This window comes from Furipterus horrens, unplaced genomic scaffold (assembly GCF_987537825.1).
Source record: "Furipterus horrens unplaced genomic scaffold, mFurHor1.1.pri manual_scaffold_3, whole genome shotgun sequence".
In the NCBI taxonomy this organism is placed as follows: Eukaryota; Metazoa; Chordata; class Mammalia; order Chiroptera; family Furipteridae; genus Furipterus; species Furipterus horrens.
The window spans coordinates 203063784-203086790 of NW_028327173.1; the positions used below are offsets into that span (position 1 = coordinate 203063784).

Genomic DNA, 23007 nt, shown 5'->3' on the forward strand with positions numbered 1-23007 from the left:
GGTGCTGGGCTTGGCCACGTGGCTCAGTTGGGCCGATGGAATGTGAGCAGGCACGGTGCACGGGTGGGTTGGCTGGGTCTCCCGTGCCTGGTCCTAGACCGTGAGAAGAGCTGCCAGGTGACTCCGGCTCTCCAGCCTGTGTTCCAGAGGACAAACATGTGGGGCACCCCTGCCTGGGGCAGGGCCGCCATGGCCAAACCACAGACCAGTGAGCAAGAAACGCATGCTTGTTGTCACGAGCCACTGCGAGCTGAGGTTTGAGGGTTGCTACTGCTGTTAAAAACTGACTGAACACTCCAACCAGATATCATCTCAATTATTCCTTCAGAGAATATACCCCTACTCTTAGTTGAATGGTGGATTATGACTGAAAATAAACGGGAGGGTGTTAAGTATAATCAGAATAGAAAAGAGTTACATCATAGAATTGCAAGTTATAGAAATGTGTTCATTTCATCGTCACATCTCTGGGGAAATCTTTATAGGCTGGGAGCTTTGAGATGTTTGATCAGAAATGGAAGAATATAACATGCTCTCAATTCATTGCCATCATGATACTGTCTTCAGCCAAGGCTGTAAGCTGGGGTTCTAAGGGATTGGATTGACTAAGGTAAACCCTGTCCCATTTCTGTGCCACGCCAGGCAACAAGGAAGTGGCAACCTGGAGCTGTCTGGCTCGAGAGTCTGATTCTTGGACCCACCTTGCTCCCAGAGCTCTCAAAAGAACTTCTACGTTATATGGCACAACCATGACTTATCAGCTCTCAGAACTGGGCCCTTCAGGGCTGGGTGCTTCGGTTGGTCTTCTGTGGTCAAAGCAATGTGTTGCTGCTCCTGAGTTTTTCCAGGAGAGTTACAATCTAGGGATGGACTGGCTATCTTCTGGTGACTTGGGGACAGGTGCTCTGCCAGTGCACACAGAAGCGCATCTTTGGAATTCTACATGCTACATGGAGAAATACCTCGCCCAGATGCCCTGCTTTTCCAACACCCCCACAATGGGGTGGGGTCACATGTCCCTCTCTGGGTACTACCATCTGCTTTGAAGTTGCCCTGAGAAACCTAGATAGCTCCAACTTTAATTCTCTGAAAGCGCACCTGCAGATTAGCCCCCCTCCACCAACTGCCTCTCCTGGCAGGACCACGCTCTCATGCTCCTAATGAAAAGAGCAAGGCGCAGGCATCCAGGTCCCACAGAAGGGGCTTCACTCAGTAAAAGCTAAAAAATACACAAAACCTAACTCACGCAGAGATGGTTATCATTTTATATTCTTCTAAGAACCCCAAGGTAAAATTCCTCATAGAAGAATTGGCATAACAATTTTAAATAAAATAAAAGAATAGAATGGTACATATATTGACAAATAGCAATTTGAGTTATAATGGCAATTCTGTAGTATTTTATCTAGACTTTATATTCACATTTAAATATATTGTTATAGGAATTATCTAATAAAACCAGGAAATAAAGAGAAAATTAGGATAATCCTGTGTTCACTATTCGGATTTCACTGATAAGCCGGCCGGCTGGCACTGGTATTAGATAAGTTCATTTAGTTTCTTCTAATGAATTTTAGGCACTCATTCCATGGGTGGATATTACGTATCTGAAACATAAACGCTATAAAAATTAAGCCCCCCAGCACCACAGCAGTTGCGATGGCAATAAGCGTGTGTCCTGGAAATGGCAGCGGTACCTTGTCGACATAAATCTGCAACAGAAAAAGCAAAGTCTTTAAGCTTTCTGAATCCAGTCATTCAAAACCCTTAACTTGATACAATTCCCACATGGTGGGGATACTAATAATCATTTAGCAAAATTCTGCCCAGACATATTCAGCCTCCACAAAGCTCAGGAACAGTCTCTTGATGATTTGGTAACAATTTCCACACACTAGACAGGGAATAAGAATCCCCCTTATTATCCTATGCCTTTATCCCGCCTCCTCAGGGGCAGAGGGAGGCAGATAGGACATTTGGTGGCAGGAAAGCACCCTGCATTCAGTCCTGGAGGAATGGGCCCAGTGGGGTGGGAATGGGTAAGAGCGTGCCTAACGGCTCCAGATTTCAGGGGAGGCGCTTCCTGAGCAGGATCTTGAAAAAGACGTGGGTTTGAAGAAAAGGAGAGGAAGGGACATCCAGGTAAGAGGGATTAAGCATGTGCTTTTTCAAGCTATCCTCTCTTTAAAGAATCCTCTCTATAGGTGTTGACATAGGACAATTTCTCTGTGTTCAGAATGGTTTCTCTGCCTGAATGGATAATTAGTAAAACGAGTTTCTGGAGCAGAGATAGGACTATTGACAGAGAGGCACAGAGGTGTCCTTTTCTCTGAGAGTCTGGACAAAGATGGGTGCCGTTTATGTGACATGGACAAGGAGGGGCATATGGAGACAAAGGTGGTTCAAGCCTAGTGGCTCGCGTCTTCTCAGGGAAGCAGGAAGCAAGACCATCTTTTGAGGTAGAAGAAAGTGGAGTTGAATGGGAATAGAATAGCGGGGAACGTGGGCAGACGCTAAGTGGTAAGAAAAAGGATGGATCAGTGTCTAACTCAAGCTAAATGTGCCACCACCCTCCCAGTGACCCAAGGAGGTGTCTGTTTTCTTAGACACGGTCCCTATATGCTATCAATTCTTTGACGATTCCTTTCAGATTCAGTATTTCTATTCCACTTTCAACACTGCTACTGTGAGAGTTATTACCTCACTTCATATAAATAAGCTATTGACACTTTTTAAAAATTATTTCTTAATGATTCTCTTCCTTAACTGTGCAATTGCTTCCTTTTTACTTTTATTCATTTCTATAGTTTTTCCTTCATTCTTGAAAATTACTTTTCCTTTGTTGATACTTCTTTTTAGCCTGAAGAACTTCCTTAAGTTTTTTGTTTATTTTTTTAGAGAAAAGTTTTATCTACAGTGGATTTTCTTTATTTTTCGTTGGTTCCTGAAGGATATTTTCACGAGTTATACAATCCTGGATTGACAGTCCTTTCTCCTCTCTCCCCAACCTCACCCCAGCACATTAAAGATGTTACACAACTTTCTTTTCGCTTCTTTGGTTTCTGACGAGAAATCAGCAGTCATTCAAATTGGTGTTCCCTTATACAGTGTGTTATTTTTCTCTAGATGCCTTTGAGATATTTTTCTTTATCTTTGATTTTTATATTCATTAAGCTTCTTGAATATGTAAATATATGTCTTCACCAAATTTTCAGCCTTTATTTCTTCAAATATATATATTTGCACCAATCTCTTTTTCCTCTCCTTCATGGACTCTGGTGACATAAATGTTAGAGCTTTAGATATTGTCACGTAGGTCCCTGAGGCTATTCTTTTAAAAATCTTTTTCTTCAGGTTAGATTTCTACTAATTTACTTCCAAATGCATTTTTTTTCTCTGCTATATCCATTCTGCTACTGAGTCCAGCCAGTGACTTAAAAATTTTTAAACATCCTATTTTCAGCTCTAAAACTTCTGCTTATTTTTTATAGAGCCTCTATTTTTGCTTAAAATATCTCCCTTTCCATTTATATGAAAATGGCACATGGCTATAATAACTTGTTTAGAATATCTGTCTGATAAGTCCATTTGTTGTTATTTGCCAATTGTCTTTCCCCTTCAGAATTGATGATATTTTCTTAGATTTTGGTATGTTGCGTAATTTTGGATTGTATCCTGAACTTTTAAGATATTATGTTGTGAGACTCTGGTTTCTGTTAAGAATTCTCTGGCAAATGCTGATTTTCTGCTTGTTTTAGCAGTCAGTGACACTGGCTGAGCTGAGACCACAGGACGCGCTTCCCCTTCTGCGGGGGGTGGCTCCAATGTCAGGTCCAGGTTCAAAGCCTCTGCTATGCTGTTGCGTCTTCCGGGTTCCCATGCCACTCAGGGGTTATCCTGGAACTTAAGCGGTGTTCATATTATCATTTTATTTTTGAAGCCTTTGCTATGCTTCTTTCGGTGTGTTCTGATCGTGTGCTGCTTGGTACCTGTGCTAGTTCACGTTCAGAATTAGGAATCTCCTTCTCCAGCTCTCTTCTCTTAGTGACTCCCCCCTACCTCCACTTTCTATGTCTGGAAGCCCTTTCCCAAGTGCTCTGGGAAGAGAGCTGAGAGTCTATGAAAATTTTAGCTCCCTGTGCTGTTCCCTGAAACTGGGCTGCTTTGGGAACAAAGATATGAGGAAAGAGAGAGAAAAACAATGGGGATGTCCTCTGACGCTTTTCCTGGGTCAGGAGCCTCCTTTCCTAATCCCTCTATCTGGTGCGTGGGTTTTCTCGCAGGGTCTTAGGCGTCCGCCCCGCTGCCACGTCCTCCCAGCAGCGCAGTTATGAGATCCATTCTGGGCCGGCCTTGGGGCAGGGCCAGGGGAGCAAAAGGGAAGGAGGTGGGAGCAGATTGATTTTATTATTCATAATGTGGTATCGGTGTTTCACAATGAATGAGTCATCAATCAATTTAAGCAGATCCTCTTTCCTTCCCATTTCCCATAGGCAGCAGATGTCATTATATAAATTAGTAAAAATGAGCCACTGCGCATCATGGGCTGATTTGGGGAGACTTATTTGGTTCCAAGTTCTTTAGATCTCGTTAGCTTTTGTAGTATTTAAGACTTTACTATGATAGCGCACCTAACCAAAGGCGCAGACTAACACTGGAAACTGCAGTGTTACAGACACGTGTGTCTGGGGGAAGGTGAGAGTGAGAGGAAGAGCATGTAAAGTCAGAAGACCGAGCTAAATATGGAAAGTGGAGCGTGAATGAAAATAAATGCGGGCCCTGCCACCTGTCATGCGCCCTGAATGCCTCATCACTGACAACGTCACCACCATTCTTCGAGATCCCCTGTCGCTGAGCCTTGTCCATCACACGAATTCTGCTCTTTTTAACTCCCCCGTGTCTTTTGGACTTTATTTCCCCAGCCCTCGCCGCATGTGATACCTGTGCATTCACCGTACCTGGAATTCTTCAACCAGGTTACAAAAGGTGACCCCCGGAACGACGGACACTCTGAAGTGGAAGAGCTCAGAGCCCTGTGGAAAAAACAGACCTGGTGATTAGCAACGCAGGCTTGTATGCTGCTTTAAGTAAAAATAGACACTGGGGCCACTTTCCCTATGGATGTTGCGTTACAATTCCAATCACCTAAAGGCTCTGGGAATATACTGTACATTTCAAAGCGAAAATGGAGGGAGAAGGACATGAGTTTGAAACAAAGATTTGAGAGCTGATACTGCACTTTATAGGTAGCATGGAGAAACAAATATGAAACCTAACAGAGCTTCATGCATACGTGGGGTTAGTCCACATACTCATGGTTTTGATATGTCCCCTAACTTTCACTGGCTTTCTCAACAATTACCTAGATCATATCAACTCCATGTGTTCTGATGGGCAGCTGGGACCAGAAGATGCGTCTGTGTACATGCAAGTGAAGAGCCAGCCCATTGCCCTTGACTTTTGGAAACACCCTTTCTGCTCCACTTTGATGGATAATGTATTTGTCTTGCCTATCACCTCAAAAAATAGTTAAGTTAATGCTAAATTCAACTTTCAGATACCTTTAGAAATAATAACATTGAAGGAAGTGGAGGAAAAATAAACTCTCCATATATGACGTCTGTCCGGAAAAAGTCCAGCCATCGTTAATATAACAAGAATGTTTTGCATGACATTGATGTAACCTGGCAGCCAAGGAGAGTGGACTGGGGTGCACATGTGTGGACAATGTCGACTTCACTGTACTAGTCAGTGGGGGCCGTAGACATTGCTGAGTGAGCGTGTGTACTGTGTGGCTGTCACATTCAAAATGACTGAGTGAGTAATGAATCTGCATGAAATTTTGCTTTAAGCTTGAACATTCCTCTGTGAAAACTATTTGGATGATTCAGAAGGCTGCAGCTTTGGGCAACTGGTGATTGGCAGCTTCATCATGACAATGCACCTGCTCATGCGTCATGTCTCATGCAGAGTTTTTTGGTGAAACATCAAATCACCCAGGTGATTCAGCCCCTATGCAGCCCAGATTTGGCACCCTGTGACTTCTGGCTTTTCCCAAAACTAAAATCACCTTTAAAAGGGAAGAGATTTCAGACCACTGATGAGATGCAGGAAAATATGATGGGGCAGCTGATGGCAATTGGGAGAACTGTGTGAGGTCCCAAGGTGCCTACTTTGAAGGGGACTGAGGCATCCTTGTCCTATGTACAATGTTTCTTGTATCTTGTACCTTCTTCAATATATGTCTCTGTTTTTCATAGTACATGGCTGGATGCCTTCTGACAGACCTCGTACTTTAAGAATGCTATTTCCGCCATTCGTGGATACCTATACTTTAAAACTAAAACCAATCTTAGTTTATACATATACATTTTATCTCAACTCAAAACAGGAATAACAAAAACACTGCCTGCTTACCTTTATGCTTAAGTTGAGGCCTGCAGGATTATACACTGGAACATGAAGAATAGATTCTAAGTACTTTTTCAGTTTTTTTACATTTTCTGGTATGGTGTGTTCTAAAAGTACATGAAGTATATTTTAAGCATATGTATGCTTTTTAAAATCATTTTGTATATAACTTATTACATACATTAAGGTACAATGAAAGATTCCACTCCATGACATGACTAAGCCATCCTATATTTTTAGTTCTGCTTGACTTGGTGGAGGATACATTTAGAGGAGATTAGGCCTCATAACTCACATTGCCTCTTCTCAGGGGCATCGTCAAAAAAGACAAGACCTCTGACTACCTTAATTCCTTCTAGCTCCATGCTCATGACCAGTCCTGACCTGCACATACTTTCTGTCTTTGGCAATGAGATAATTTTAGGACCACCTCGGTGGTCGTTAAGTCAAGTTAAATAAGGTGGCAGAGAAGTGCCACAATAGGATCACTAAAACCTTTTCCCCAAAAAGTGATCAGTTACTCCTGCCTTTCTTATTCTTTCTAAACCCAGAGGTGTAGTGAGGGGGTTAGAAATTGCAGTGGTGTAATGGTGTACAGGGTCTGAAGGGGGAAAAGAAGCTCTGATGGTAGCATCTGCCAGTTCCCACGGTGTAAACACTCTCATCATGGCTGATTTCCAGCTACCAATGGTTTAACAACCAGTGTGCAAAATGCTTGAAGGTTTAACAATCAGTACTCAAAAGTCGGTAACAGCACACCACAGAAAATGGAATGTTAGTTAAAACTAAACATTTCATAGTTTTCTTTACTGATTTTTTTGTTTTTGTTTTTTACTTGTGTCCCGGCGCTTGAGGATAGAACCAGAGGACTGGAAACCGTTGGCACCGAAGACATGACGCCGAGGGGGCTGGAGCCCTTTCCCTCTGCCTCCCTACATTACGGGGACCAGGACCGCATGCCCGACCCCCACCAAGAAGAGGAGGGTTTTACTGATTTTTTTTATCCCCAAAATGCATATGTTGGGCACAGTAAGACCCACTGAACATCAAATGTCTGGATATTTGGTAACATTAACGATTGATCAAAATTTTATTTAATTCAATCTATCTGTCTGCCTGTCTATCTATCTATTGCCATAAAGTAGTCATACAGAAACAAACTCAAAATGTCTAGTAAAAGACTGTATATTTGAGGTAAAATTGAATTGTGAAAAATTTCATTTTCTTATTTAAAAAATGTCTGCATCTTTTCCATTATTTTACCATAAAATCTTTAAGAAATTTTCTCATGTAAGTAGAAGATAAATCCAACAGGTTATCTGGCAACACCTTCCATAGCTTCCTGTTAAAGGAGATATTTCGGCCAACATGTAGCACAAAGTCGATCAGTTTTGCTAATAATCTACAAAATAGCTTTCAAATATTTTACAGTTCAAGTTTTTCAAAAACGCTTTTATGCCAGAGAAGCCAGGTCACAGGAAGTGGTAATGAAATAAGAGGGAGTCAACCGAAGTAGAATGAACAGGAGGAATGTGCCAACTGATTCAAATTCTGTTCCAAAGAACTCCCGGCTGTCTCTCGTGTGGTTCTCGCAAAGCACTTATCTAGGCAATAACAACATCACTTATGAGATAATTATAGAAAACAGCAAACCCTACTGAGTTCCCAGTTGTCCCTGTTATTCACTTCCGTCACAGTAACCAGATACGGAGTTTCCACTGGGACTTGTCCATCCTCGTTGTGAATTTGCAAAGAAATTGGATACTGTATAACTGGAAACTTAAAACGAGGAACCTAAAACGCAAATTCCAAGAATGGATGTAAATTTGGAAAATTCAACACTAATTTGATTTCCTGGTAAAGAATGTATAGCTACCTTCCCAAGAGTTTGGCTATTCTAAACGAAATGGGCTGTACAGGGTTTCTGACAATAAAAATTGGTCTTAGAGTAGAATCAATGTGAACTCCAAAAGTGATAGACAAGCATTGTGGTAACAAAGTTTGTAACTTTCTATGTGCCTTTTTCTCAGGACTTTACTAGCAGGATAAGCAAACTTTTTTAGCTAGCCCATATCCCATAAGTCACTGCACGACCTGGACCCTGCCCAGTTCCCGCACACCTCTCTCCTCACTGGACATGATCTCTCAGCCACACTCTTTAAACTCAGGCTCAGGAGTCAGAGTTCAAGTCTAACTCCATCACATATGAATGCTGCGATCTTTGGCAAAATACAAGGCTTTGCTGTGCCTCAAATGAAATCATGGAGAAGGCTTAGAGCAGCGTTTAGTGGATCATAAATGCTCAAGAAATATCACTGTAATTCATCGAGGGGGGAGTGTTAGAGGTATGTAACAACAACCCTCATAATTTATTGACTGTGACTCTATGCCCAATATTGTATTAAGTGATCTTATCTTTGCATGTAAAGATAAGTTTACTTAATATTATATATAGTCTTATAAGGCATTTTAAGTAGATCTACTTGAAAGTCATACCAAGTACATACCTAAGGTGTCTAATATAAACACCAACATGAATTTGATACGCCTTTGAGTGCTTTGAGACCAACAGAAGTGAATATTTGATACAAGCTGTTCTCTTTGCCAACATATTGTACTGACTTGTATTTTGTCACTACTACTACACCAAGCTTCTTGATTGTAAGGATTTCAACTTCTCTTATCCCAGAACCTGACATACATTAGATACTAAATTTTTTTGAATGACTCCATGTTCACCATCATGAAGTGCAGTGTTTGACAAGTTACAAATTGTTTGCATGTAGATATGAGTGGGTATCTTTGTAAGAAACTGTGAAACGGGCAAGCAGTGCAGGTATTATTTTGTTTTACAGATGTTGTTAATTAACTTGTCTGGGGACACTTAAGTCCAGATCTTTTTAGCTCTGTATCATCTTTAGTTCTGTCATAAGAAGACATTATTTCTTAGTTTTCATACTTAACCAAAATATGCATTTCAAAATCTATTTAATGTGCAAGTACTCTGTCTTCAGGTAGCTAACAACGATCTCACCTTTTCTCTGCAATCTGAGAAGGTAACAGCATGTGAAAGCTTCTGATCATTTGTGCAATTACATTCCTCCCGAGTAGACTTATCAGCACACTGTTTGAATTTACCAGCTTTCTGCAAATAGAATTAAGAAAGGTTGGCTTTTTTTTTACCCCTGTGGCAGAATCTCTACAAACTGAGTAAATCCTCAATAAACACTTGTTTCCTGAATAAATACAATCCCCGAGAAAGGGGACCAAAGCCATAAGAATAAAGTAGAAGTAAAGTATTTCTGAATTGTGTCTCCTTGTATGGTCATTTGGACCCCAGTACCCCTGAGCTGCTTGCCAGTTAGTAAGTTGCTACAGCTTTCCTAATGCCCATGAAGTGGCGCGTCATGGGGGGTCTGATTTGCGTGCGCCTCATAACAAAGAACGTGGTGCAAAGTCACTGAGCCCTCCCCCAGCGCTGCCCTGCCTGCGTGCATGGCATTTCCTCACCCGGGAATGCCTTTGTCTCCCCCTAATCCTCCTGGCACTGCTCCTTCCAACCGCCTTGTTCGGTTAACCCCTGCCCGTCTTTCAGTCCGCCTCCCTCGCACTAAACTGGGCGTCCCTGATCCACAGCCGTATTTGTGTTTTGTTGTCTGTCTCTCTGAAACTTTAGGGTAAGTGAGGACCCACTGGGAGATTTTTTAAAAAAATTCCGATTTCAGGACTACACCCCACAGTTTCCGATGCAGTAGCTATGAGGCGAGAAGGGTGAGAACGCTGCATTACTCCCAGGTCATTCAGGGTCAGGTTTGTGCAGGGCCTTGCTGTTCACAGACCCTGCGCTGGGTAACGCTGCTCGTTGGCGTAACTTCTTTGTTTAATGCCTGTTCTCCCCCATTAGGGTGAAGAGCCGTGAAGGTTTCGTGTTTATCATGTGCATTGCCCTGTCCTCAGAGAATGTCTGTACGGGGCCTGATAACACAGGCAATGCTGAAATTAACACTTGTGGCATTTCAAAAGATGCATAAGAAAACTCTCATCTACTTAGGTGTATGTTAGATAGGTTTCTTATTCCACTCTCCCCCAAAAACCCTGAAAAAAAAAAAAAGCCTAAACGTTTCTGTGTAAATAAAGTCAAGTCGTATTTTAATACAGGAGGCTTGGTCTAATGACGCAACAAGGTTTAGCTTTGTGAGAAACTGGAATTGAAGAACTTATTATCATTGCTCATTGCCCGGAGCAGAGCTTCTCACCTTGAAATCCAAGACTTAAGAAGCAGTCAACTCCCTCAGGTTGTGTGTGTACGTAACAGCATGTATGTACATTACAACGTGTGTGTAAATGTGTATTATTAGTTTGTCCAACAATTTTTAAGCATTCCCCATACCTGGCACTGTTCTTGGTACTAAAGATGCAGGAGAGAACATAACAGATTTTTTAAAAGAAAACCCTGCCTCTGTAGCTTACCTTTTTATGAAATACAACAATTAAAATGAGTAGAAGATGTAAAATTGTAGTAAGTGCCACTAGGAAAAATAAGGCAAGGAAGGTGGGTGGGGTGAGTAACAGTGGAGGTGGGAATTGCAATTCTAAATAGAGGGGTTGAGGAAGGCCTCACACAAATGTGCCATTTAAGCAAAAACCTAAGGACAGTGATGAAGTGTGCCATATCCTATTGGCCAGAAGAGCATTCCAGAGACATTTTTTGAAAGTGCAAAGGCCCTGAGGTAGACGTACGCCTGGCCTATTTGGATAAGAGTTAGGCCAGTGAAGTTAGAGTAGACTGGCCTGGGGGACATCACATCAGATGCAGTGCCAAGGCCAAATCATGGAGGACCTAATAAACCATTGTGAGAATCTGGCTTTTACTCTGGATGAGAATGGGAAGACAGTGGAGAGTTTTGAAGAGGAGAAACAATTTGATGTCATTGTGTGTGTGTGTGTGCATGCTCATGAATGGATATGAATGTCTGTACACATATATGTAGATGGCTAAGTGTGTTTTTCTGGAGAGAGATTCCACAGGCATCTATGAAGCTTCCTCCAGAAGCTGCCCCGTGATGTATCTGCCCTCTCTCCTCTGACTAGTCGACTCCACACCAGAGAGACAGAATGATGCTGGGTCATTTTCTAGGCAGTACCTTGGCAGGAGTTTAAATGCACCTACATTGAAGCAAACACTCTCCTTTCCTTTGGACACCACTCTTTTTCCAGGGCTGGAGGTGTGAGGTGGGTCTGGGGGCTCTTTTTATTTGAGAAAAGATGCTTTCACCCCATTTATCCCATTCAAAATCCAAATGGGAGCCAGGGAGAGGTCAGGGGTAAAGGGCCCATTAGATTTCTTGATTCCAAAACCATATCCAGGAATAGCAATAAAATGAAAGGGACTAAAGTACTAGTAGGAGGAATAGGTAGCAATAGTATTAGCAATCATCACCATCATCATTATCATCACCCCTACCAGCATCATCACCATCATCACCACCATCATCACCATCACCAGCATCACCATCACCACCATCACCACCAGCATCACCACCAGCATCACCACCAGCATCATCCTCACCAACAAGGGCAGATGGAGCATTGTTCTAAATGCAGCTTCTCATTTAATCCCTATAGCTACTTCCAACTGAAATTTTACTCAATGATTTCTTGAATTCAAATAAATACTAGTTTATTTGTAGAAAAATGGTTTACCTTTGACTTGTGAAACAGATTTCTTGGTATGGGCTTGCTAGGATCTGCATGATAAAAATTGTCTGTAAGTGGAATGGCAATTCCCATATTAGATGGAGGCCTGTAATTTACCTGCAAGTGATTAAACAAAAATATATAATTCGTTATTTACTATGTCTTCAATTTAAATATCTTGACTTTCCAGAAAAGCATTCAAAGCAAATACTTTGTTTTTAGCTCCAGATATTAAAGTAAGTTTCTATTCATCCTATGCTCTCAAACCAATATTTTCTAGAATTTCAACAACCTCAATCCATGGTAATATAACTTGGACCTTGTAAATAAGTGAAAACCTTTTTAGTACCTAAAATAGTGGCCATTAAGTCAATGCAAAAAAAGTTTAAATACCTTATAAAAAGTTCTAGTAATGTATTTAGTAAATAATTCTTCAAGTTTGGTTATTTGCTTTATTGCTACAAGGGAAATTATAAGTAATAAGCTAGTTAGCAGAGTAATAATTCATACTTTAAAAAGAGTCACAGATTCTGACAAGGCAAACATTAAAGCAGTCACTACATTGAAGTGGGGCCAATAATATTAGCTCAGGACAGGTCAATATAAGGGGAAATAACTTCATATATTACAAAAGCCCAAGATTGTGCCACCATTAATACACATAAATGATATTAATATTGATGAAACTAAGTTACCAAGAAAAATCATTATTTCAGAAACTGTTCACATTTAAAAAATAAACCATCATCACATCCTTGAAATAACACAAGGGCTGAAAAATAACTGGAGTGTTTTGAGCATCTTAGGAAAGAAACGCTAAGACCGAATGGCTAGCCAATCACAGAAAAGTAACATACCACTGGTACCCTTAAAACAATCTGCCGGGTGGGGAGGGGGGTAGGGGGGAAGGGGATAAAAGGGGGAAGAAAGGGGAGGGTCTCGTCAAGGAACTAGCATGAATGACCCACGGGCATTGCGTTTGTTTTTTACCGGCAAAGTTTTGATCATATTAAAACCCTGGCTGTCTTCGTGAACTCCACGGATCCAGTCTTCCCGTGGGATGACGTGACTGGGGGTGTGGTGCATGGACTTGATGTAACTACAGCTGCTTTTCAAGGTGGGCACGAATGTGGTAACAAAGCAGTCAGTCGATGCTTCCCAGACAATAAATGCCAGTGAAGTGGTTCCCTGGAAATACCCAAATAAACAAAGGTTATTTCAAGTACGTGTTATAGGCTGCACTGTGTCCACACAAAATTCATACGCTGATGTCCTAACCTCTGGTATCGCAGAAGGTGGCTGCACTTGGAGGTGGGACCTTTAAAGAGGTAACTGAGTTAAAACGAGGACAATGGGGTAGGCGCTAATTTCATATGATGGGTGTCCTTATAGCAAGAGAAGATCTGAACACAGGCACACACAGGGAGGAGGCGAGGAAAGAGGCCCAGAAACCAGCCCCGTTGACACCTTGGTCTTGAACTTCTAGCCTCTAGAACTGTGAGGAAATGAAGTTCTGTTGTCTAAGCCAACAAGGCTGTGGTATTTTGTAATGGCAGCTTCAGCAAAATAACACAAAAACAAACTAGAGAACACAGGAAATGAAACAAAAAGAAATAGAAAAAGAACATGAATAGAAAACAGAAATACGGTGTTACGCTTGACAGGAAGATCTGTTTGAGAATAAGTCGTCATAGAAAACACATTCTTTTCCCGGAAGAAATACATTCCTATCTAATTGGATATGGGCGACATTTAGAAATGAGTGAGAATCAGGAAGGACGTATTAAATAAACACCCTCGTCACATCTGATTCATATCTGTGGGGCTTCCCCCAGGCACTGATGAGCACTTGGACATTTCCTTTGATGACATGAATAAAATAACTGCTATTGGTACATTTTGAAAAGAAGTTATTCAGTTTGCAATCACTGTATCTTATAATGATCTGTGTTTAGTAGGAATTAATGCACAATAAATGTATTTGAACCTGGAACACTATTAAACATTTAACAAAACTTGATAAATTCTGTTTGAAATTTTAAAGTATCTTGGGAATTTTAGGAATGTAGAAATACTAATAACTTTAGTGGTATAGTAAGCTCTAGTAGTGGGAGTTTTAATCCTATCCCCATATTCTATAGCCATTAAAGATGATGTCTATTTTTTCTTTTTCTTTTTTTATGAAAAAATAATGTATTTTTAATGAATTTTTGCCAAAACACATTGAACCGGAATCCAAGCAGGGTTATACTATTAAAGGAAATTTGGGGGTGGAGGGGATGCACAAGTTAAATAAGAGACAAGGAAGCAAACAGAAAAAGCTAGCATGTTGGACATTCTATAACACAACGGACCCACTTTCTACAACTCAATGGCAGGAGAATAGAAGCAAACAGTACCTTTCAAGTAAAAGAGGCTTAAGAGATAAGATAATCACATACTGTGTGAATCTTGTTTTGATCCCAATTCCAACAAGCCAACTATAAAACATTTTGAGAAAACTGGGAAAATTGGATTATAGACTGAGTTTTACGAAACTTACAGGTTTTTAAACCAAAAATTAAGTTTAAAATGTTTTAGGGATGATAATGGCATTGTGTTTATGTGAGAGGTAACACACACACTTTTAAAGATATATATTGAAGCACACAGGAGTGAAATAACATGATATTTGCTGTTTGTTCTAAAGTGTCAGAATATAAACAAAAAATTAAACAGGGAGGATAAAAATATCAGAATCTTGACAATTGTTTAATTCAAGTGCAATAGTTATATGACAGTTCTACTTTTGTCTATATCTTAAAGTCTTCATGATAAAAAACTTGAGACTATGTAGAAAAGAATTTATTGACATGGAAGGATTAAGATATATAGTTCATTGGAAGGATCAAATATTTTAAAGTGCATATACAATGTTCTCCCAGTTTTAGGGAAAAAATAGGAAAATACTGTAAGTTCTTAGTGACTGAGCATTTTCTATGTTTTAGATGCCCTCCTTGAATGATCATATTGAATTCTTAAAACAACCTTATGAGGTAGGTATTATTATCATCTCCATTTTATGGATAAGGAAACTGACCACAGTAAAGTAACTTTCCCAAGTTCACATCGAAAGTGCCAGAAATGAGACCTGACTCAGCTGGTCTTTAACAGAGTTCACTCTTTTCACCCCTCACCCTCACCCTAACCCTAAAGGCTTTTCCTTAGGTTACATCTAACTTTTCTATAATCAGCAGATTTTTTTTTTGTAATTAAAGAAAATCTTACTTGCAGTAAAGCTTTGCTAGTTACAGAAACCTCCATTAGGTAACTATCAGCATCATCAAAAGAGCCTTCAGCTTTAACTTCCAACACGGCTGGGTTTCCAACCATTATTTTCAGTAGTGGTATTTGAAGTGTTCGTGCACCTGTAGAAACAAGGATAACAGTTAATACTGAATCAAAAAAAATATTAAACAATTTAATAATGATTGGCTAATCAGGGTTCTAGAACATCTACAGAATCTATTATAAACACTGTATAATACCTGTGAATACAGTTAGGAATTTATATAGAGGTAACTTTAATAGTGATTAGAAAAACTTAAATTTTGCAAATATTTTCTCCAAATTTCTCACAACAATATTGCTCCGCTCCACCCCTTATTTCCTCAGCCCGGTTCTCGTGTGCATATAAAGGTCATTGGTTAGTACTGGTCACACTGAGTTGGATACTCAGCAAAGGAACAAGGGCAGGTTCAACTTAAAGGGCTATCAGTCAATTGTTACCGAGAAATTAACACAATATGTCACCAGGGCAATTCCTGCCTGCAGGCCACCTGTGTGCAATATCTCCACCCTGAGAAATTTAATGGCACAGGTGTTTTGAAACACTGTGTGGTCTACCGGCCATCTTTACTAAGGAGTAAATCAGGAACGAGAAGTAATATGTGATTTGCCTGAAGTTGCATCTGAAGTTTTCCATAAACCAAAGTGACCTGGCCAGTGCTTCCTGAACTGTCCCTGGAAATGTCATTAAAATGCACATTCTGATTTAGCAGGTCTGAAGAGGGGGCTGATATTTCACATTCCACCTCCCAGCTTTGCTGAGGTAAATTGACCATCAAATTGTATATTTTTAAAGTGTATAATGTGATGATTTGTGATATGTATACATTGTGAAGTGATCACCGCAATGAACACATTCACCACCTGTGTGCGTGTGTGTGGTAAGAATGCTTAAAATCTATTTTCTTAGCAAATTTCAAGTCCATAATACAGCATTATCAACTACAATCAGCACGCTGTACATAACATCCCCAGTATCTATTCATTTTGTAACTAGAAGTTTGTACCCTTTGACTGACATCTGCCCATTTTCCCCACTCCTAGTCCCTGGAAATCGGCATCTGCTCTTTATTTGTATGAATTGGACTATTTTTTTTAGATTCCATATATGAGTGATAACCATGCAGTATCTGTCTTTCCCTGTATGACTTATTTCAGTTAGCATAATGCCCTCCTGGTGTATCCATGTTGCAAACAGCAGGATTTCCTTCCTTTTATGGCCGGACAATATTCCATTGTACATATATACTACATCTTCTTTATCCATTCATGTGTCAATGAACGCATGTTGCTTTCATGTCTTGGCTATTGTGAGTAATACTGCAATGAGCATGGGAGAGCAAGTATCTCGTTGAGATACCGATTTCATTTCCTTCAGGTAGATAGCCAAAAGTGGGATTGCTGGATCCTAGGGTAGTTCTATTTCTAATTTTTCGAGGAACTTCCATACTGTTTTCCATAGTGGCTGCACCGATTTACATTCCTACTAACAGTATGCAAGGGAGGGTTCCCTTTTTTCCATCTCTTTGCCAACTTTGGTTACCTCTTGTCTTTTTGACAACAGCCAACCTAACAGCTGTGAGGTAATATCTCATTGTGATTTCCATTCGCATGTCTCTGATGGGAAAAAATGTTGAATACCTTTTCGTGTACCCATGGGCCGTTTGTGACTTCTTTGGAAAAATGTCAATTCGGGTCCTTTGCTCATTTTTTAATTGAATTATTTGGTTTTTTTTTTTTTTTTTTCTTGCTATTCAATTGTATGAGTTCCTTATCTCTTTTAGCTATTAACCCCTTATCATGTACATAGTTTGCAAGTATTTTCTCTCCCTGCCTTTTCATTTTGTTGCTTGTTATCTACTTATTTAAATTTTTTGTGGTTCTTGTTGTGCAGAAGCCTTTTAGTTTGATGTTGTCTGACTCGTTTACTTTTGCTTTTGTTGCCTGTGCTTTGGGTGTCATTTCCAAAAAAAAAAAAAAAAAAAAATCAAATCATTGGCAAGACCAATGTCAAGGAGCTTTTCCCCTATATTTTTTACTAGGAATCTTATGCTTTCAAGTCTTATATTTAGTCTTTAATCCATTTTGAGTTAATTGTTGTGAGTGATATAAAATAAGGGTCCAGCTTCATTCATGTGATTTAGTTCTCCCAGCTCTTAATAAAGAGATTACCCTTTCACTATTGTACATTCTTGGCTTCCTAGTCAAGGTTAGCTGACTAGCCCTGGCTGGGTGGCTCAGTTGATTGGAGCATCGTCCTGTACACCAAAAGGTTGTGGGTTCGATCCCTAGTCAGGGCATATATCTAGGTTGCAGGTTTGTTCCCCAGTCAGGGTGTGTAGAGAGGCAGCCGATCCATGTTTCTCTCTCATAGTGATGTTTCTTCTCCTTCCCTCTTTCTCTCTCTCTCTCTCTTTCTCTCTCAAATCAATAAAAAATATATCCTTGAGTGAGGCTAAAAAACAGAAAAAAAGGTATGCATGAGTGTATTTCTGGACTCCATTCTGTTCTGTTGGTCTGTCTGTTTTTATGTCAGTGTGTCTGATTAACATAGCTTTGTAATATAGGAAGTGTGACACCTCCGGCTTTATTCTTTCTCAAGATTGCTTTGACTATTCAGCGTCTTTAATGTGACACACCACATCAACAGAACAAAGAATAAAAATTATCGATCATCTCAATAGATGCAGCAAAAGCTTTTGACAAAATCCAACATCCATTTGTTACAGTCAAATGAGTAGCAGAGGGAAACATGTCTCACCCCCTACTTCAGCAATCTTAGGCCTGGGCCCATAATACTGCCAGGCATTCCAACATCACAGCAAACACCATGTTAGCATGGGAAGAGGAATGTCCTTGGACATCTGTGTCCTTTCCACTGTCTGGGAAGGAGAGCCTTTGAAACAGTGGGAAAGGGCCCATAGTGCCTAATGGAAGAAGCCCATTAGCACCTTTGGGTACTCACGCCCCAGTCATGGAAAACTGGCACCACCTTCACCTGTCAATCAATATGTAACTCCCTTACCCCTATCCCGCCAACTACACAAGTCCTCAGAACAAAGGACTTGGACTCTTGGCCCTCATGGTGATCTTGGCCTTCTGGCCACCCTAGGGCGAGCTTGCCACCCTGGCCTCTGACCAACCTTGTTTTGCTCTCCCACTCACTAATAAATTTTGCATGCATGCTAACAGCCTCACTGATCTGTAATTCTTTACCGCTTGGGCGAGAAGAACCAGGGTTTCTCCGATAACACATTCATGACAAAAACTCTCAACAAATTAGGTATAGAGAGAATGTACCTCAACATAATAAAGGCCATATGTGACAAGCCCATAGCTAACATCTTACTCACAGATCATCATACTGATCATATCCATCATACTCAAAGCTTAAAGCTTTTCCACTAAGATAGGAAACAAGACAAGGACGCCCACTTTTGCCACTTCTGTTCAACAGAGAGCAGGAAGTTCTGTCCAGAGCAATTAGGCAAGAAAAAGAAATAAAAGACATCCAAATCAGAAAGGAAGGAGTAAAATTGCCTCTGTTTGCAAATGGAAGGATCTTATATCCAGCAAGCTCTAACAACTTCACCAAAAAGCTGTTTGAATAAACAAGTTTAGTAACTTTCCAGGATACAAAATCAAAATACAAAGCCAGTTGCATTCCTCTGCACTAACAATGAGCTATCTGAAAGAGAAAATAAGAAAGCAATCCCATTATAATAACATCACGATGAATAAAATGCCTAGGAGTAAATTTAAACAAGGAGGTAAAGGACCTATACACCGAAACCTATAAACCATCAGCAAAAGACATAGAAGGAGCTGCAGTAAGTGCAAAGCTATCCCTCTGTGATATCGTGATTTAGAAGAGGAAATGTACATTTGGTCTTCTGTCCCATTTCTAGCACAGAGCTCCTAAAACCCTGGGAATTTCCTAAGTGATGAGAGGAAAAAAAAAATAGCTGTCTTGTGTCATGCTAATAAGGTGACTTTTTGGATCACACCTTATGACGGGAGCCAACTGCCAGGTTGGAATTTTCAGTCCCTGCTCCTATCCCACAGCCAGGATGGATCAATCCAATGGCCAAAGATTTAATTAATGATGTTTATGTAATCAAGCCTCCATAAAGATCCAAAAGGAAAGGATTCAGAGAGTGCGCGGGCAGGGGGACACATGGGGGCGCTGGGACAGTGGCGTGCCTGGAGAGGGCACGGAAACTCTGCACTCTTTCTCCGTATTTTGACCTACATGGCTCTTCCATCTGGATGCCCACCTGTATCCTTTATCATATCCTTTTATAATAAATGAGTATCCAGGAAGTAAAATGTTTCTTTGAGATCTGTGAGCTACTCTAGCAAATTAATCGAACCCAAAGAGGAGGCCAGGAGAACCTCCAACCCGTAGCCCTTCAGTCCGAAGTACAGGGCTTGTGACTGCTGTCTGAAGTTGGATGGGGCAGTTTTGGGGGATCGGACCCTTGTGGAATCTGATGCTATCTCTGGAAAGATAGTGTCAGAACTGAGTTAAGCTGTAGGACAGCCAGCTGGTGTCCGGGACATTGTTTATTGGTGTGGGGTGTACCTCTCTCATTGAAACTGGGTCTAAGAACCCCTTGACCCGTATTTAAGGATTGCAAGAACTAATATTGTTAAAATGTCCATACTATCAAAAGCAGTCTACAGATTCAGTGCAATTCTTATCAAAATTCCAATTGGCCTTTTCATGGAAATAGGAAAAAGGCTCTAAAATTCACATGGAACCTCAAAAGACTCTGCATTTCTAATAAGCAGTCAGGTGACGCTGATGGAGCTGGCCCAGGGGCCACACCTTGAGTGACAGGGACTAGGCTTTTCTTCACAAGAAGGCAATGGAGCTAATTTGCTGATTACTATCTGCTTCCATCAAACTCAGTGAGTAAAACTGCACTATTTAACAACAGTTTGGCATGTGTTAAAGTTAAAATAATTAGAACATTGTAGAATTTGGGCTGGAATATAGAGATAAATCAAGGAGCAGAATTAAAAAATCTAGAGATGGTAAAAACAATAGGTAAATTGCATATTAAGATAAAGTTGTGTTTTGAAACCAGTGAAGGAAGGACACACTATTCAATAAGCGATGTTGAAGAACTAGCTGACCGCCTACAATACACCAGAACAAAGCTCGATGAATTAAAGAATTAAATGGCAAGTTAAAATCATAAAATTAAAACTCTAAAATTACTTGAAGGAAATATGGACAAGTAAATTATAATCAATGAGAAAGAATTCTAGGAGTTTCAGAAAGTTTTTCAGGATATTTAGTACACAATACGATGAAAATTGAAATAGATGTCTTCCTTTTTTCTCCCAAAGCCTATAGTTTTCGTTTATATGAATTGTCGTTGGTTCCGTTTTTCAAACAAGCCTCTTTTAAAAATCGTGTTTTTTCCTTTTATGATGGTTCATATGTCTTTTTTAAAAATCTAAGTGTTTTATGTATGCTTATTTTTAGTGTCTTTCTGATTTTTCTATCATCTCAAGTTCTCAGAGGTTAAATTTTTCTATTTCCTGTTCCCGTTGATCATCCCTCCTGCTGGGTCACTTCCTTGCATAGTTTTAAAATTGTTTTCCTCTATTTGTGTTTAATGAAGATTAATTTTTTTCCCCATGGAAGTCCGTGTTACCTGGATTATGAAAATATTCTGCCAAGTGTTTCATGCTAGATTCTGCTGGTTCTCTGGGTGTGTAATTATTTCTCAGCTCCAGATTCCTGCATCTGGTGGGTTGTCTCTGGTGTTACTCAGTCCTGGAGTTCGTTTGTTTGTTTTAGGAGATTCTTTTTCCCCCCTTTAAGCGCCACGGAAGTGATCATTTTCCCAGTTCCCTTTCTGGGTTGTGGCATGTAGAGTTTTCCTAATCCCCTCCTTATGGTTTAACTGTCTCAGTTCCAAATTTCTAACACAAAGTAGGACACCCGAAGCCACCTCTCCTCCCAAGACGGGGGCATTAAAACCCCTCCGCTGCCCGCAGAGCCTGTATCGGAGCCTCGTGGCCTTCAGGGAACCGCACAGGAGCGAACGTTTTGGCTTTGAGTTCCCCCTTCATTTCTGCCGACAGACTTTTCTTCTCCTTCCCTGCCTTCTCTCTCTCTCTCTCCCTCCTCTTTCTAGCTCAGTTAATTACTAAATAAATTTGAAAAATTTCCAGGATGCTGTTTCTTCACCATCATTAATGTTTCGTTATTACTTGTGTGATAAATAAATGCCTGGGAAAAATGGGGAAAACGTCTAGAATTTTATGTAAAAGCTATTGTTTGGCTTTAGATAAGCAGTGGAAATAATTATAAAATCCAAACCTCATTTTCCTCATTTGTAAAATGAGGAAACATTAAATTGTTATAAACATTAAATTTTAAAATGTATGGAAAATCATTTAATACAGAGCCTCTCACATAGTAAGTGCTCAATAATTATAAATTATAAATGAAATGTCAGCCACTGTGGAAACCAAAGATATGTCAAAGGGTGTATTTCACATTCAAGGTAAACAAAAACATCTTTTGATGTTTCCCAATAAAAATAAACTTACCTTTTGTATTAGGTATGACCTTCACTTTTAAAGCCTGAGATTTCCCCAGATCAACGTATCTCAGGACATTGAGGGACAGTGAATCATCATGTTGCTGAAACCAATAATTACATGGTTTTGCATATATTTCCCATGTCCGTCCATTTCTTTGTCCGAAGTCATATAGGAACCAGGAGTCCTTTACAAAAGTCATCCCATTGGGCACTCTTCCAGGCATGGTAGCCAGAGCTACGGCATTCTTGTCGTCTATGATGCTCACAATCAGGAAGCTGCTGTAGCCGGGTATCACCACCGTCTTCTCTATGTCTGAGTCTTGAAACGCGGAGACAACGCCTGGAGCTGAAACGGGAATGATTTGGTATGAAATGAAACAGCCAACATTCTCCAAACATATGGGTGGACATAACTGATGAACACACTAGTGGAGTTCTTAAGCTATTGTCTAAACCATAGAACACACTTGCCGGATTTCAGGTTATGGATCAAATTAATTTATAGAAAGCGTATCATGAATATGTCAAGCACAAACCTGTACTTTGCCCTTTACTATAAAATGGAGTCTGTAAAATTATCAGCAGAAAAGAAAATAAAAAAAACATGTAGGGCTAGCTTATTATAAGAAAGCTGATTTCTTTACTATCCAACTGCCAAGAGCCTTCATAACCTAAAATCTTCATTGTGATGCTTCAAGAGAAGGATAGTGTGGCCAGTGTTTCCCAACCCTTAAAGTCTGCCTCTTCTGTAGAAGGTGCTCAGTAACTATTTGTTGAATACATGAATAATTGATTGTTTAAGGAGAGCATGAAGGTTTAGAGGAAAAGAGGCTCTAGGGCAGGACTATGAGGAAAACTGTCATATAAGGACTGGAAAGATTCCACAAAGCGAACAAAGAAGAAATGACTGGAGAAAAGCCATCAGAGAACATGAGGGAGTCCAAAGAAGGCTGTTTCAAGGAGAGGGAGGGTACCATTAGCAAATGTTTCTTTTTTTTTTTTATTA

General features: G+C 40.2%; 1 protein-coding gene and 1 non-coding gene across 2 annotated transcripts in view; both read right to left on the reverse strand.

Moving 5' to 3' along the window:
* Nucleotides 1-1447: 1447 nt before the first annotated feature.
* The window catches only part of CATSPERB (catsper channel auxiliary subunit beta), a 70564-nt gene continuing 49004 nt past the window's right edge, over nucleotides 1448-23007 (reverse strand). Inside the window, exons 18-26 of the mRNA XM_090272120.1 lie at nucleotides 22009-22341; nucleotides 15376-15515; nucleotides 13099-13296; nucleotides 12115-12225; nucleotides 9446-9556; nucleotides 8070-8205; nucleotides 6418-6518; nucleotides 4959-5033; nucleotides 1448-1712 (exon numbers count right to left, since the gene is read on the reverse strand). Of these exons, the coding sequence (XP_090128246.1) occupies nucleotides 1554-1712; nucleotides 4959-5033; nucleotides 6418-6518; nucleotides 8070-8205; nucleotides 9446-9556; nucleotides 12115-12225; nucleotides 13099-13296; nucleotides 15376-15515; nucleotides 22009-22341 (1364 nt within the window). The 3' untranslated portion in view covers nucleotides 1448-1553. The remainder of the gene's footprint in view (nucleotides 1713-4958; nucleotides 5034-6417; nucleotides 6519-8069; nucleotides 8206-9445; nucleotides 9557-12114; nucleotides 12226-13098; nucleotides 13297-15375; nucleotides 15516-22008; nucleotides 22342-23007) is intronic.
* LOC150017173 (small nucleolar RNA SNORA57) lies at nucleotides 7247-7395 on the reverse strand. Its single transcript, XR_016510277.1, has one exon. It is a non-coding gene; the product is annotated as a small nucleolar RNA SNORA57 (small nucleolar RNA).